The 15,000-nt window shown below is 33.2% G+C and overlaps 2 protein-coding genes, 1 long non-coding RNA gene, 2 other non-coding genes and 1 pseudogene across 5 annotated transcripts; 2 read left to right on the plus strand and 4 right to left on the minus strand.

The window, feature by feature from the left end:
• LOC133830793 (photosystem I P700 chlorophyll a apoprotein A1-like) overlaps positions 1 to 4,698 on the minus strand; it is a 6,979-nt pseudogene extending 2,281 nt beyond the window's left edge.
• Positions 1,060 to 3,350, minus strand: LOC133829161 (uncharacterized). The gene is made up of 3 exons (XR_009891587.1): positions 2,834 to 3,350; positions 2,673 to 2,751; positions 1,060 to 1,125 (listed from the first exon to the last, which is right to left on the minus strand). It is a non-coding gene; the product is annotated as an uncharacterized LOC133829161 (long non-coding RNA).
• A 3,189-nt stretch (positions 4,699 to 7,887) lies between the features above and the next one.
• Positions 7,888 to 7,974, plus strand: TRNAS-GGA (transfer RNA serine (anticodon GGA)). The gene has a single exon. It is a non-coding gene; the product is annotated as a tRNA-Ser (tRNA).
• A 100-nt stretch (positions 7,975 to 8,074) lies between these two features.
• On the minus strand, positions 8,075 to 9,668 carry LOC133830794 (small ribosomal subunit protein uS4c). The gene has a single exon (XM_062260869.1). It carries the CDS (start codon positions 8,734 to 8,736, stop codon positions 8,128 to 8,130), a length of 609 nt encoding a protein of 202 aa, XP_062116853.1. The 5' UTR covers positions 8,737 to 9,668; the 3' UTR covers positions 8,075 to 8,127.
• A 986-nt stretch (positions 9,669 to 10,654) lies between these two features.
• Positions 10,655 to 10,727, plus strand: TRNAF-GAA (transfer RNA phenylalanine (anticodon GAA)). Its single transcript has one exon. It is a non-coding gene; the product is annotated as a tRNA-Phe (tRNA).
• Positions 10,728 to 11,402: 675 nt separating this feature from the next.
• LOC133830798 (NAD(P)H-quinone oxidoreductase subunit J, chloroplastic) lies at positions 11,403 to 12,718 on the minus strand. The gene has a single exon (XM_062260870.1). The coding sequence runs from the start codon at positions 11,877 to 11,879 to the stop codon at positions 11,403 to 11,405; it is 477 nt and encodes a 158-aa protein (XP_062116854.1). The 5' UTR covers positions 11,880 to 12,718.
• Positions 12,719 to 15,000: the final 2,282 nt, after the last annotated feature.

Genomic DNA, 15,000 nt, shown 5'->3' on the forward strand with positions numbered 1-15,000 from the left:
TTGCCCTTACCTACAACATGAAACAACTAGGTAAGCGAAAACGCTTAGTAAGATCAATTTCCAAACAAAGCAGGTAGAGAAATAGGGATCCGGACCCTACACAATCAATTTCAAGAACGCTAAAGCGTCCTGGCAAACTTATGGTCATGCCTGATAACCAAGGATAAATTAATTCATATCTAGATAAAAATCCTGCACTCAGAAAATCCCAGAACAAGCAGATATATTATATCACAACTATATCTTATCAACAATTATATCCCTGCTCTCAGAAAATCCCAGAGCAAGCAGATATATTATATCACAACTATATCTTATCAACAATTATATACCTGCACTCAGAAAATCCCAGAGCAAGTAGATATATTATATCACCATATAATTCGAGACCAACGCTCGACAATTTCCAACAATTTAGGCGTACGTGCCCTCCAACATAATTGCTAATCTGTAAAAGAGAACCGAGTCTCCAAACTAAGATCTAGCCAATAAATATTCTCATCAAGGGTAACTATCGTGTTACCTAGGGCATCGCTACTTATTCAAGAGTGTAATCCAATTTACACGGTTTTACAGAGACTTCTATGTTAATCAGTGGTGCTGGTGAGCAGTTGCCCCTAGGGTGTTCAGCCTCACTCAATCTTGGCAACCCCTAGTATCTCTAGGCACTCTCACTGAATGGCCAATATTCACGGCTGCTATCCGAGAATAACTTATCAGAGCAATTGCTCGGATTCTAACCATCCAATGATTAAGTAAGCATGAGGGCCCCTAGGTCCCATTTATCTTGGCGCCCCTAGGTTTAACCAGCTTATCCTCATCTCATGGCCACTCGTCGCGGTAATGAACCGGACATAAATAAAATCAAGCAGTGTGACGGGGATCAACCCTCTAGGATATGACGGACTTCTACCGTTCATATTTTCTAAATCAGCACTCACTAGACTAACGTCTCTAAGCAACTTTCTATGACAGCCTATATATGTGCATGTATCCCTATACTAACATACAAGACAATAATCATTTCATGTTGCAGCCATACAATATAAGTTGACTTACTTGGAGTCCTTAGCGCTCAGCAAGTTTTCACCCTCCAACGTTCAGTCCAGTTACGCTTAGCCAATACTGTAGTTATCCATATAGTATACTCGGATTAATTATGGCACTCATAATTCATTATTATTATTTTGGGCAGTTTGGTCATTTTAATAAAAGTCATTTGTAAGGATTTAAAATCCTTATTTGGTATTAAACCTATTAAGGAAAGTCATAAAAATATTCGAGACTAAACCCTAAGTCTCGGGGAGGCCTATCCTAAGGTCTCGATACCTAGGCTCGGGTATCACAATGGTATTTTCCCACAATCCGCTAAAAATCTTATTCTTTCAAGATATCGCTATTAACCCGCACTTTCGACTAGTCGCTTAAAATATGTAAGATTTTAGCCGGTATTATATCCAGAAAATACTAATAAATTCCTTAATTATTTTTAATGAAAATAAACTCTTAATTTTTCCCTTTTATTTTTCTTAAGGTTTTAATATCTAAAAACCGTTTTAAGAAAATTGCCTAATTTGTCTTAATTAGGAAAACCGTTATAAATTTCTCATCTTGACTAATTAATTTTCCAAAAGCAATTAATCAATTTTTACTTACTAGAAAAATAATTCATTTAATTATTTTCTCAAAATATAGGGTTTTAAACCCTCTTTTAATTTATTAACTATTAATAAATTAAATCTCTTATTTTTAGAAAGAATAAAAACTCTTCAATAAAAATAATTCATTTAAACTCAAATGGGTAATTTTAGTGAAGATATGGTTTCAAGACTTACCAATTTATATCTTGAAATAAGCAAAATTTTACTTTTTACCTTATGTTCCAAAATCTCATTTTTACACTAAGTGTAAAAAGCCTATTTTTCACATTTTTAACTACATACTTCGTTAGTTCATAACTTGAAATTTACTTACCCAATTGTTACCAAAATTTCCCAATTCCATTTTTGTTATGCCATTTAGGTCTTCGTAAAATCTTAGGTCAAAATGAGCATTTTTTATTGGTGAAATCATTTTCCAACAATGAGGTAAAAATGACCTTATTTTCAAGTCCTTATTTTTTCCAAACTTTGACAGTTAATAACTTTCAAACCGTTTAATATTTTCTTACAAAATTTTACAGTGGACTAATAGGTTATGCCAGAAATATGTCCACAAAATTTTAGATAAAACTGGGTTCATTTTCCCTATACAGTGGCTGTCCAAACTTGGTTCCGAAAATAAGAATACGAAAAAACTGTTTTTTACCTAAACTTTGAAATAGCATAACTTACTCATTTCTAAACATTTTTTAGTGTTTCAAAAGCTCAATTTTATATACTCAATCTCAACAACATCACAGTACAATTTAATTTTACAAAACCAATATACAGTGGCTGCTTGACCCCTTGGAAGTCACAGCTTAAAACATGTTTTGTTTTAGGGTATCCTACAAAACCCTTGGGGGTTTTGGTTCCCATTTTCAAAAATCAATACACATGCATCATAAAAATTATTAAACAACTACCATAACCTTATTACATCACCAACAAGAAACTTTAAGCATTAAATATACAAAATAATGCTTAAAACTAAAAACCCTACAACAAAATCATCAAAAGTAAACTTTTTACCTCTTTGGTGTTCTTGCTTAAGGTTTGGACCTTCCTATTAGCTTTGGCTCCTCCAAAACCTTTCAAAAACCCTAACCAACTTCCCCCAACAACATAGTTAATTAGCTATTTGAAACTCTATGCTTAAAACTTTACAAAAACCTAGATTAGTGAAACTTTACCTTAGGGAAAACCCTTCCTAGACCAAGACTTAGCTTCCAAGTTTCTTTGGTGTTCTTGGGGTTGAAAATGGAGAGAACACTTGAGAGAGTCCTCAAAAATCAGATGAGAGTGAATGAGGGAGGGAGAGTGGTCGGATTTGGGGGTTAGAATGGCTCACACAACTCTTCAAAATATCACAAAACACTTGAGAGTGCTTTTCTACCCACTTGCCCACTTGACTTCTTAATTAAAATGGGAGTTAAACTTTATAAAATTGGGTTCACACCACTCTAAAATAGAACATGGCCGGCCACTCTTTGCCATATATGTGATCATTAAATTTTTTTTTTTATTTTTTTTTATAAAGGTTAATAAAGGTTTCATAAGAAGAAAAGTCCAAATTGGCTTTTGACACCTTTTTTCACTCTTATTAAGTTTTAATCACCAAACTTAACATTGATTAATTAAATTTAATGTCTCTCACATTTAAATTTAATTAATCACATAATAAAATTTAACCTAAGGTCCATTCATGGAATAAAATTCCACATTTCGGCAAAATTAGGCATTTAACACAAAATGCCTTAAAATTTCCATTTTCTTTTAGGTTTATTATTTTTGACCAAACTTTAACTTTTATGAATGTATTTTATGCCCAAAATATAATTGTCATGATTTTTCATTTTATTTTTCGAGATTTTTACCCGATCAGGGTTTTTGTGTCGGTCCAGGACCAAAAGTCTTATCTTGACTTTTAAAATCATAAAATTCACATTTTGGCTAGCAATAACTCATGGAATACTTCCAAACAAAATATAATATTATTTAAAATAATATTCTTAACCCGGGGGAAAATCCCAACCCGAGTCGTTTAAATGTACCCAAAAACGTAGGACGTTACAAAAAACGGGGTTGCTCCCTCAGCAAAACTGGGATAAAGTTGAGCCAAAAGATCACGATTCAAGATAAATTCATGAGGAAGTGGAATCTCTTTAGGATCTATCCCAGCATTTAGAAATTGATTAATCGGTAAAGATACATGTACTTGATGTCCCGCCCAAGAAAGAGACCCAAGTCCAAGTAGTCCTGCTAAATGGTGATTCAACATAGATTCTACATCTTGGAACCAAGCAAATTTTGGAGTAGCTTTGTGATAATGGAACCAACCGGAAAAAAGCATTAAGGATGCAAAAACCAATGCTCCAATTGCAGTACAATAGAGTTGTAATTCACTAGTTATTCCAGATGCTCGCCAAAGCTGAAAAAAACCAGAGGTTATTTGTATTCCTCGGAAACCCCCGCCTACATCACCATTCAATATTTCTTGACCCACTATCGGCCAAACTACCTGAGCGCTAGGTCCAATGTGAGTAGGATCGCTTAGCCATGCTTCATAATTGGAAAAACGAGCACTGTGGAAATACATACCACTCAGCCAAAGAAAAATGATGGAGAGTTGACCGAAATGGGCACTAAATACTTTTCGAGAGATCTCCTCAAAATCACTGGTATGGCTATCAAAATCGTGAGCATCAGCGTGTAGGTTCCAGATCCAAGTGGTAGTATTAGGCCCCTTAGCTATTGTTCTTGAGAAATGACCCTGTCTGACCCATTCCTCGAAAGAATTTTTTATGGGATCCCTATCTACCAAAATTTTAACTTCTGGTTCCGGCGAACGAATAATCATTGAGTCCTCCTCTTTCCGGACAACACATACAAAGATACCCGCCAATAGTTAAGTAATTAGTGAACTTCTGAAAGATATTTAGACGTTGTTTTTTATCTTCTATCTCCCATCTATCTATTTTCTTTAGTTATTCACTAGAGCAATTATGATCTGGAAGTCGATCCGGGGCAAGTGTTCGGATCTATTATGACATAGTCGTGAGGCACTTAACGGACCTTTTTAATCTTATAAAACTTTATTCTGGGTTTTGAATTGATGCCAATTTCTTTTTGGGTAACCTAGTGTATTCATATCTCAATTCGAAGTTCCTACAGGTAGCTACTTTATGTTTTACTAAGAGACATCCCAGTATTGCTATTTAGTCATTCGGAGGTCTCTTTTATTTTTTATTAGTTTTAATAGCAGAAAAGAATATATATTCTCTATTTTATCTGTATATCGTTTATCCCTACAAAATATCAGACGAAATAGAACGATTTTAGAAGGGATATAATGAAATTTTGTGATTGGTTCTTCCCATAGAAATGATCCTTTTATTTGACTGATAGAGACAACAATCAATTAATTATAACAAATATATGATTATAACAAATAGAAAAAAAATCCGAAACTAAATAATATTCTATTTAGTTATAATAATAAAAAAGTGTTCTTATTCGAAACGCCTTGTAATCTTCAACCAATTCTACGCTTCAATATAATTACCAGGAGTAAGTGCTAGTGCTTGTTTCCAATATTCGGTAGCTTGGTCGAACCAAGCCTTCGCAATTTCTGAATCTCCTTGCCGAATGGCTTGTTCTCCCCGGTCGGAATAGGCGGATAAATTCCTTCCCTTAGAACCGTACTTGAGAGTTTCCGACCTCATACGGCTCAGCAGTCAAGTTCTTTTGGTGTCCCTCTATCAAAGTGAATGGGATTTTTCATGGATTTATCCCATTTTTTCTAGAGTTAACCAAAAGAAAGAGGTTATGAGTTTCAAACTTGAATTTTGCTTACTAATTTAGTTAATAATTTAATCAGTTTTCTCTTTTCTCCCACCTTCATAAAGTATAGGCATTTCCACTATCATTAGAGTTTTATAAAAAGGTAACTATCCCAGTTTCATATATAAATTTATATAGAATCCTTGAAAAAGACTTTCCTTTATAATTTAGAAAATTATAAGAAGGAAAAGGCTTACTATCTTTGGGATCTGATCCTACACCGCTGCTCAATACCTTAGGGGATCCACTCTATTACATAAGTTGATTCCTAACTTTTATGTCATATCATGACATAAATAAGCAGTTCTTATTGTATCGGCCCAAAACCTCGCCAATTGATCTTTACGGTGCTTCCTCTATCAATTAGATCCCTTATCCATAGAATAAAGTATCTAGGCATACCTATTTCTTCAGATTCATTTTTCAAATTCTATGAAGTTTATTTCTTTGCTACAGCTGATAAAAATCGTTGTTTTAGACGATACATATGTAGAAAACCAATTTTTTTTCAAGTATTTATTAACAGATTCGCTCTTTTTTTCTTTTTGCTTTTTATTTCTATAGTGGAGATAGTCGCACGTAATGACAGATCACGGCCATATTATTAAAAGCTTGTGGTAAGAATGGATTTCGCTCTAGGGCACGAAAATAATATTCCAAAGCTTTCATATGTTCTCCATTTCTTGTGTGGATAAGGCCTATGTTATAGAGTATATAACTTCGATCATAGGGATCAATTTCTCGTCGCATAGCTTCATAATAATTCTGTAAAGCTTCTGCATAATTTCCTTCGGATTGAGCCGACATCTGTTACGATCGTCATTCGATTCAACAAATCTCCGTTTCAGAACCGTACATGAGATTTTCATCTCATACGGCTCCTCCTTTATGTACATAATAAAAATAATACATGGAGTCAAAAAAATGGAAATATCCTCATTATAAACTGAGCGGGGCTGGTGTTTTTACAAGAAATCTCTAGCCAACCTTCTTGGAAAAGATCTTTCCTTAACATCAAGTATGTTAGTACTAGATAAAAAAAGGGTGACTCCAGCAATTTCTTTGTCTTAACCGCCTCTTAATTTTAAGGAATTAGTCACTTCAACAGTCTTAGATGATTATACGGGTATCCAAAACATGAACGAGATGGATGTTTGTTGTCCCAACCATTCTTGTTTGCCCCGATCTTAATAAGGAAAGGGATAATTTATAACAAAGTTTTCGTGTTGTTGATTCCTAGTAGTAGTGCCTCTTCCTCTATGCCTCCTATTGGTACTAGGGGAGTAGGTTTGACCTAACCCATAGGTCTTAACCTTTCGCTCAATACTCTAGAATCGACGATTGAAGCATTTGAGGCTGCATTAATCGGGGATACACGACAGAAGGGCTTGTTTTATTTACAAAACTTCACCTTCAACAAGCGTAGATTTTTTTTACTAATTTTTTTCTTTCTATCCCAAATAATAATAATGCGTCTTTATCCTAAGAATAAGAAAATAAAAGATATAAATAACTAAAATAAATAACTAAATTCAATAAATAAAATAATAATCAAATCGCACCATCTCGATAATAGGCGAATGCCTCTTTCTTGCCCGAAGTTGTCGGAATTATTCGTAATAAGATATTGGCTACAATTGAAAAGGTCTTATCAATAAAATTTCCATTTATTCGAGATCTAGACATAGGCAAAAATTCATTCTATACTTTCTTTTAATTACCGTTCGTGAAAAAATAAAAAATCCCACAAACAAAGGCATTTTACAGTACGAAATAACATAAAAACAGACTCATTAAAATGAAACATTTACTCAAATTAATTCCTTTTGACAGGAATCAATAAAAACTAAGAAATATTTGAAGCAGATTAGATTTCATCCAAATGAAAATAGAAAAACAGCCCGTTTTGTATTGTGTGTATAACGGTATACGCTAGACAATTAAATCTAAAAATTCTTGGGGCCTTTCATGAATTTTGAATAAATCTATGGGGTAAGGGTTTCTTGTTGAAAGATCTAAAATTGTATAAAATTGGAAAGGAATTTGAGAATTTTTATGAAAATAGAATAATAGTTTAAACTAAATAGAATCATGATCTAAAGGTAGCCATTAAACATAGTATAAAAAACTAGATCAATCGGTGCATTCGTTTCCAATTTAGTGATTTAATCCGATATAAATATTCGAAAAAAGGTCGGGAATGCCGTTTTTGTAAACATGAATAGATACCTTTATTTATTGTTTTGAACAGTTTTTCACAAAAAAATTATCCCCCCCATCCTCGAATAAAGGTTTGGCAAAGTTTTTCTCTTTTTATAGTAAAAATGGAGTGTATACACCTATCCAATAATAAAATAAGAATGAATCACTATTTACTCGATTTATAAACCATAATCATTATGTAGGAGAGATGGCCGAGTGGTTCAAGGCGTAGCATTGGAACTGCTATGTAGGCTTTTGTTTACCGAGGGTTCGAATCCCTCTCTTTCCGTATCCTTCACCCAATTCACCGATGTTATTGACCGCAATATATCAAATCAAATAACAATGGACGCCATTATTCCAACAGTTAGACCTTTCTTTGATGTGGTATGGAAAATACTGGAAAGTAATGGACAAGGAATGAAAATCCCCCTAGTTAGGTTTAAGTCTGACGAGAATAATATTCGACAACAAGCAATTCATTTATTTTCAAATCGACCCATTTACTATCTATTATTTGATTGACCGATCCTTGATATTGGAATGGGTGAAGAGTCAAATGTTTTGGCAATTCCTCACGGACAAATGAATCAAGATAATTTTGAACCAGAGACTTAGATTTTTTTTGTTCATCTCTCACTGTAATAATATCTCGGGGTTTGCAGCGATAACTTGGTATATCTACCATACGATTATTAACTAAAATATGTCTATGGTTAACAAATCGGCAGGATTGAGAAATAGTCGAAGCCATACCTAATCTAAAAAGGATGTTATCTAACCGCATTTCAAGTAATTGTAGTAAAACCTGACCTGTTGACCCTTTTGCTTTTCTGGCGATATGGACGTATTTAAGTAATTGTTCTTCTGTAAGACCATAATGAAAGCGCAATTTTTGTTTTTCTTCTAAACGAATACGATATTGAGATTTTTTACCGGGGCGTAATTGGTTTCGAAGATCACTGACAGCTCCAGGCTTTTTACTAGTTAATCCCGGTAAAGCCCCCAGACGACGTATTTTTTTGAAACGAGGCCCTCTGTAACGCGACATAAAGACTCCTTATAAAATTTCATAAACCTATCTATATGTAATTCAAAAGAATAATTGGATGAATGGTAATCAATATCCCGGCCTTAACTTAATATTCTATATTATTATCTATATATAATATAGAATTTATAAAATCTATAAAAATAAAAAATGAAAGTTCTTTTGTTAATTGATTTGGTCTACATAAATCGAACTCCTCCTATTCTATTATTTTAAATAATTGGAAGTCCTTATGAGCTAATAGATGAAGATGAGTACCTTTTTTTAAAAGAGGAATAAGCCTTTTCAATTTCTTTGATTTCACATTACCAACTATGTAAAGTAAAAACTATGTAAAAAAGAAAAATCAAACATATGGAGAAAAGCTAGCTATCGGAGTCGAACCGATGACCATCGCATTACAAATGCGATGCTCTAACCTCTGAGCTAAGCGGGATCGTATAACATAATTGGAATACACATAGGACTTTAGTAAACTACTGGGATCTTAGCTATTAACTGTTCATTCTTAACTCTTCTAATATTTAGATAGTAAGTTTTTTTTTATTCAAATGACATTTGAAATTCAAACTTCTTTTTTTTTTCCTAGTTGATTTTCCTAAGTATAACTTATTAAATTCTAATTTTCTTAATAGAATAATTGAATATTAATACATAATAATAAAGATAAGAGCTAATACGAAAACAAAAGAATAAAGAATCGACCGTTCAAGTATTCAAAATTGCATGCCAAATATGCTATAAATAGGCAAATATATGTCTAAGTATAATATAGGTGTAATAATACTATCTTATATGAAATACTATTATATGTATAATATAATCTATAAGATAGTATTATATATACTATATATATGTGGTATGTATCCATCTATTTTGAATTATGGATACAGACAGAATATAATCTTTTCTTATTGAACCAAATATGAGGTTCCAAGAGAGATGAAAGAAGATAGACAAGAAAACAAAATAGAAGGAAACAATTTTCACTATGCGAACCACTATCTAATGAATTCAAGAGTTCTTTCATAAGCTAAATGAAAGAAAAAGGAAAATGGTATCGTAATTAGATCCGAATCACAAACAAAAAGGGGGATATGGCGAAATTGGTAGACGCTACAGACTTAATTGGATTGAGCCTTGGTATGGAAACCTACAAAGTGATAACTTTCAAATTCAGAGAAACCCTGGAATTCAAAAAAATGGGCAATCCTGAGCCAAATTCGGTTTTCTGAAAACAAACAAGGATTCAGAAAGCAATAATAAAGGGGATAGGTGCAGAGACTCAATGGAAGCTGTTCTAACAAATGGAGTTGGCTGCGTTGCGTTAATAATGGAATCCTTTCATCGAAACTCCAGAAAGGATAAAGAAGAAACGTATATACGTACTAAAATACCATCTCCAAATGATTAATGACAACCCGAATCCGTATTTCTTTGAATTTTCATGAAAAATGAATCGAATATTCATTAATCAAATCATTTACTCCATCAAAATCTGATAGATTTTTTGAAGACTTGATTAATCGGACGAGAATAAAGATAGAGTCCCATTCCACATGTCAATATCGACAGCAATGAAATTTATAGTAAGAGGAAAATCCGTCGACTTTAAAAATCGTGAGGGTTCAAGTCCCTCTATCCCCAAAAAGGCCAAAAGATTCCCTAATTATTTATCCTCTCATTCCGTTAGCGATTTCTAATTTGTTATGTTTCTCGTTCATTATAACTCTACAACCGGACCTGAACGGCCTTTTTTTTATTATCACAAGCCTTGTGATATATATGAAAGACCTACAAATGAACATAAGGAATCCCAGTGTGCAATTTGAATAATTAACAATGTAATCCCCCTTTCGTCTTTTTAATTGACATAGTCCAAGTCCTCTAGTAAAATGATGATGATGCATTATGAATGGTTGGGATAGCTCAGTTGGTAGAGCAGAGGACTGAAAATCCTCGTGTCACCAGTTCAAATCTGGTTCCTGGCACATGAGCGATTTGTATGATTATCTATTCTAGAAATTAATTAATATAGGTCCACATACAGATTCTATACATAGTATAAATCATGATACATATTTATCCATCTTAAGTATCTGGAGATGTACCCTATTTTTTTTTAGAATAGTAAAAGATGAGTAAAGAGTATATGTATAATATATAAAATGTATATAAAGTATAATATGTAAACGAAAAGAAAATGTTAATACTTCATAGATCAAAAAAAGGGAAATTTTTTGGTTGAAAGACCTAAAAGTCTAGTCTAGGGGAGTTGAAGGGTGCGAATAGCGAAGATTCATCTCAGAAATAGTATAAATAGAATTTAATCCCCTTTCATTTATTTCTATTTTTTTTTACTATTCTAATTCTTCATTTCGTCCTATGCGACTTTCCGGAGCCCACCTAAATGATGTGCGCGGTACATAGTTATATTATAGTTCGACATTATGAACTCGTTTAGTTTCATCCTATTGACTCGACTCATCCCCAAAAAGGATCTTCAAAATAGGAATTCGTAATGATTCTCTCTAATTGTCTAACTGTATTGTCTTTTTTTTATTTTATTTTGTATTCATTTTATTTAGCTTATCCATAATATGTGAAAAAGACTTCATCCCTTTGAATATCTAGAGTTGGAAAAGTGAAGATTAGTTTCTGATTATTCAATGAGCATCTTGTATTTCATAAAAATTAGGAGCAATATAATCCTTACGTAAAAGCCATCCTATCCAACTTTCGGGCATGAAGATACGTTTCAGACGTGGATGATTATCATAATAGATTCCCAACATATCATAAGATTCTCTTTCTTGAAAATCCGCGCTTTTCCAAACCCAAAAAACAGACTGAATTCTAGGATTCTGCCTTGGAACAAATACGTTTATGCATACTTCTTCCGGTTGATCTATAGCATACTCTATTCTCGTAAGATGATATACACTAGCTAACAGTCCGCCCGGTGCTACATCATAGGCACATTGGGAACGTAGATAATTGTAACCATATACATATAAAATGACAGCAATGGAATGCCAATCCTCGGGCTTTATTTGTAAAGTCTCTATTCCTTGGTAATCGAAACCCAAAGATCTATGAACTAGCCCATGTTTGATTAACCAAACAGACAAACGACCCTGCATCTTTTTTCTCTCTCCCGCATTTTTTGTTTTTTTATTTATATACGTATTATTAAGTAATAAATATTTCACATGTACGATAAAATTTCTTAAGATTGATTCGCTGTTTATTATTCTGTACAAAAAGATCTTCGTTAATTCACTAATTCGTGGAAAGATACTGAACTTTTGTATTTGAAAAATCTTTCAGTCGGGATCTCTGAAGTAGATGGTGGTTGGTACAGTAATCCTTGATTATAACTTGCAGTATGAGTACTGCGTCTAACACGAAACTTGTGGCTGGTAGTAAAACACCGATTCTCCTATTGAGATCGAATTCGATCTTCATAGATTTCTCGAGATATTTTCTTCCAAAGTTTTGTTATAGCATCTATAACTGCCTCCGGTTTAGGAGGACATCCGGGCAAATAAACATCCACAAGAATTAGCTTATCGACCCCCCGAACAGTACTATACGAATCAGTACTGAACATCCCCCCTGTTATTCTACAGGCTCCCATAGCAATAACATATTTTGGTTCCGGCATTTGTTCATATAATCTCACTAAAGAAGGAGCCATTTTCATTTTTACTGTACCCGCTGTTAAAATTAGGTTTGCCTGTCTTGGACTCGATCTTGGCACCAGTCCATAACGATCAAAGTCAAATCATGAACCTATTAATGAAGCAAATTCAATAAAGCAACAACTGGTACCATAGAGAAGCGGCCATAAACTGGAGAGTCTTGACCAATTTGAAAGGTCGCTTGATGTAGTTGAAATGACTGAATTTTGGGTTGTTCGATCAACTAAGGGAAACTCAATAATGGAATTCATAAATGTCTCAATCTTATTTTTGTTATTGTCATATGAATATTCAAGAGTTAAGACCATTCCAATGCTCCTTTTCGCCATGCATAAATTGAACTAACAATTAGGATAAGTACGAAAATTAAAGCTTCTATAAATCTGGATACCCCCAATACATCGAAATTCATTGCCCAGGGATAAAGAAAAACTGTTTCAACATCAAAAACAACAAAAACTAGAGCAAACATATAATAACAGATTCGAAATTGTAACCAAGCATCCCCCATTGGTTCTACTCCCGATTCATAACTAGAAAGTTTTTCTGGTCCTTTTCTAATTGGGGCTAAAACTCCGGAAATTAGAAATGCCAAAATAGGAATAACACTTGATATTATCATAAATGCCCAGAAAATATCATATTCGTAAAGCAGAAACATAGACGTACTCCCATTAATGTGGAAAATATACCAGATTAGTCAATCCAAATTGGACTTAATTGTCAAGTCATCCATAACTGTTTAGTCAAAATAACCATTCATTTTGATCGAATCGCTTAATTTCGGTTGTTTGTTGCGGTATATGTTTTGTTTCAAGATTCTCTATATCCACTAGAATTTCATTTCTATTCCATTTACTTCAATTTTATTTTTATTTTCTATTGATATAAAAAGAAAATAAATAGAATAAATCGAAGTATATATTATACAAATTCGCTACTTTTCAGATTATCTCTAAAGAATTAAATATTAAATAAAGGATTTACAAATTGATTTTTTTTTTCTAATTTTTAGCGTATTTAGATTAGATAAGATAGAATAGATTCAATCTTATCTTTCAATATTATCTCGAGATAAAATAATTGTATATATTACAAATATTCTATTTTATAGGGCTATACGGACTCGAACCATAGACCTTCTCGGTAAAACAGACCAAACTTTTTATTATCAAAATGATTTGAACTGTTTCAAAGACCCAACATGTTTTTTTTTTGCATTAGGCTCTTTCGTTAACCGATATAAATATCGGTTAGTCTACCATATTTTTTTTGATAGAAAAATAAAAAGAAAATAAAAGATGGCTCCACGTGCTCTGATTCATTATGTGCATTCCAATCTAGGAGCACTACCAAAGTGTTTCAAAGAAGGATTATCCTGACGTAGATCTGCTTTTGGCCTATAGATCAACTTAAGTTAAATGGAGTTTCTATCCCTCTGCTTGAATCAAATATGAAACTTTATACACCTTAAAGTTCATAAGATAGAACGAAAAGATAATTTTGTTGAGGTCCTTATACTCATTAGGCTTAGCATTGAATAAATATAATATTCACCTTATCAGTATCGCAAATCAATGATGGGTTCTGTCTTGGCATCTGTTTAGGCGCCCAAATCGGACCAAACCATTTGTAAGGCTATTGTTCTCTTCTTTTGTTTCCCAAAAGCATAGAGTAAGACATCCATTGCTCAATAAGATCAAATCTTTTAATTACACGATGGACTCCTCTGAAAAACATTGGCGCGCGTGTAAACGAGGTGCTCTACCAACTGAGCTATAGCCCTTATGCTTGTGATACATATTTTATCATGTAGATAATTTCTTGTCAAGATAGCTCTTTGATTGGTATTGCTTATAAGTAATATTCAATTTATAATCCATCGATGGGATAGGTCCCCTTTTGTTTTTATTTTGTTTTATGAGGATGAAAGACCTACTTAACTCAGTGGTTAGAGTATTGCTTTCATACGGCGGGAGTCATTGGTTCAAATCCAATAGTAGGTAGAACTTATTAGATAGCAACGTCACTTGTATATAATGAGATTTTATACTCATTCGCTTTTATTGATTTTGTATATTTTTTATCCTACTCTATTGAATTTTCTAATTTCAAATTAGTTCATTGCATTAGAATTTGATTCTACTTTATTTTTATTGGATTTGATATTGGATTTGATTCTTATTCGATTTTAATTTGAATCGTCATAAGCAAAAGTAAGGTGTATAAACAGAACTTCTGTTTATACACCTTATTTTGTTTATTCGGACACACTAACTAGTTACGACATCATATTGATAGCCTCTGCTCGTGACCTAGCTCGTCTGAGAGCTAGATTTGCCTCAATTGTTTGTCTCTTGCCTTCAGCTTTACTCAAGTTAACTTCCGCTATTTCAAGAGTTTGCTGAGCTTCTTGTGGATCAATGTCACTACCCTTCTCCGCATCATTTACTAAAACAGTGATCTCATTATTCCCTATTCTAGCAAAACCACCCATCAGAGCCATCGTTAACCATTGGTCTTGAAGGCGTATTCTCAAAATACTGATATCTACAGCTGT

The sequence above is a fragment of the Humulus lupulus genome, chromosome 4 (assembly GCF_963169125.1).
Source record: "Humulus lupulus chromosome 4, drHumLupu1.1, whole genome shotgun sequence".
In the NCBI taxonomy this organism is placed as follows: Eukaryota; Viridiplantae; Streptophyta; class Magnoliopsida; order Rosales; family Cannabaceae; genus Humulus; species Humulus lupulus.